This window comes from Triticum urartu, chromosome 5A (genome assembly GCF_056163025.1).
Source record: "Triticum urartu cultivar PI428250 chromosome 5A, HENAU_Tu73, whole genome shotgun sequence".
NCBI lineage: Eukaryota > Viridiplantae > Streptophyta > Magnoliopsida > Poales > Poaceae > Triticum > Triticum urartu.
This window is the reverse complement of record NC_141877.1, coordinates 89,237,704-89,238,822: the sequence shown is the minus strand read 5'-3', so window position 1 is coordinate 89,238,822 and position 1,119 is coordinate 89,237,704. Positions and strand designations below refer to the sequence as shown.

The 1,119-nt window shown below is 55.0% G+C and overlaps 1 protein-coding gene across 1 annotated transcript; it reads left to right on the top strand.

Moving 5' to 3' along the window:
* Positions 1-501: 501 nt before the first annotated feature.
* On the top strand, positions 502-897 carry LOC147970426 (uncharacterized). Its single transcript, XM_087523433.1, has one exon. The coding sequence runs from the start codon at positions 502-504 to the stop codon at positions 895-897; it is 396 nt and encodes a 131-aa protein (XP_087379559.1).
* The last annotated feature ends 222 nt before the right edge of the window (positions 898-1,119 follow it).

The window sequence follows — 1,119 nt, the reverse complement described above, 5'->3', positions numbered from 1 at the left end:
GAGGGCGAGATCATGCAGACGGAATAGGACCCGACGATGGAGCTCTCTATGGTCTCGATGGACCTCACCTTGCTCCACTGCCCCTTGTGCCTCCGCCCCTTGAAGCCTCCAGTGTATGAGGTTCGAATACACCTCGTCCGTTCGGCTGATCGAGCAAGGTGCAGGTTTCTTGATTGATGTGTTGTTCGATTGATTTGTGCAGTACAAGGGAGGGCACCTAGCCTGCACGAACTACTGCGTCGAGCGCCCCGGGAACCAGCGGCAGTGCCAGAAGTGCGGGCGCGGCGGTGGCTTCGACGTGTGGAACACGGGGTGGACATCGTCCTCTCCTCGGTGAGGGTGGAGTGCCCGCACGAAGGTTGTGGGCTCTATGTCACTTACCACAAGCTCGCTGATCACCAAAGCGTGTGTCCGCTTGCGCGCTGCGAATGCCCCGTGCCCATCTGCGGCTACGAAGGCCCACCACTGGCGCCTTCCCACCACATCAGAACCATGTATCCCATGCCCGTGCATAGGATCCAGTATGACAAGGTGCTCCAGCTGCAAGTGCCACTGTCGGAGCCACGGCTCTTGCTATTCGCAGAGGAGGACGGCCGTGCGTTTTTCTTGGTCGATGGCGTGCTCGACATCGGCGCGCCTATCACGGTGTCGGTCGTTTGCATCAGAGCGGGGTCGTCCCCACTGCCGCACTACATGGCCAAGCTGTGGGCGAATGGCCCGCCGGGGGAGCCCAAAGGCAGGACCGATGCTGTCAAGGTGGAAATGGATGTGACAAGCAGCAAGGATCTCGGCAACGTCGCCGTGCACGAGCTGACCTTCTTCACAATTCCGCCCAAGCTGCTGGCCGGGGCTAAGCCGGTGTCCCTCCACATTCAGATTGACAAGCTCACGTCCTAAATGATTCTACATTGCCTTTTGTTTATCTTAGTAATATGCTAATATATGGGTTAGCTTGGTCTACTTTAGCTTAAGAGATGGTGGGCTTTGGTAGTGATGCAGCAATTACTTCGACATCAGATCAATAGTTAAAGTAATTTTCAACAGTCGAACGGATATTTTGTGTCTGTTGGATATAAAGATCCTTTGGGTAAGAAGTATAACAGCTTATAAGAAGTAAGT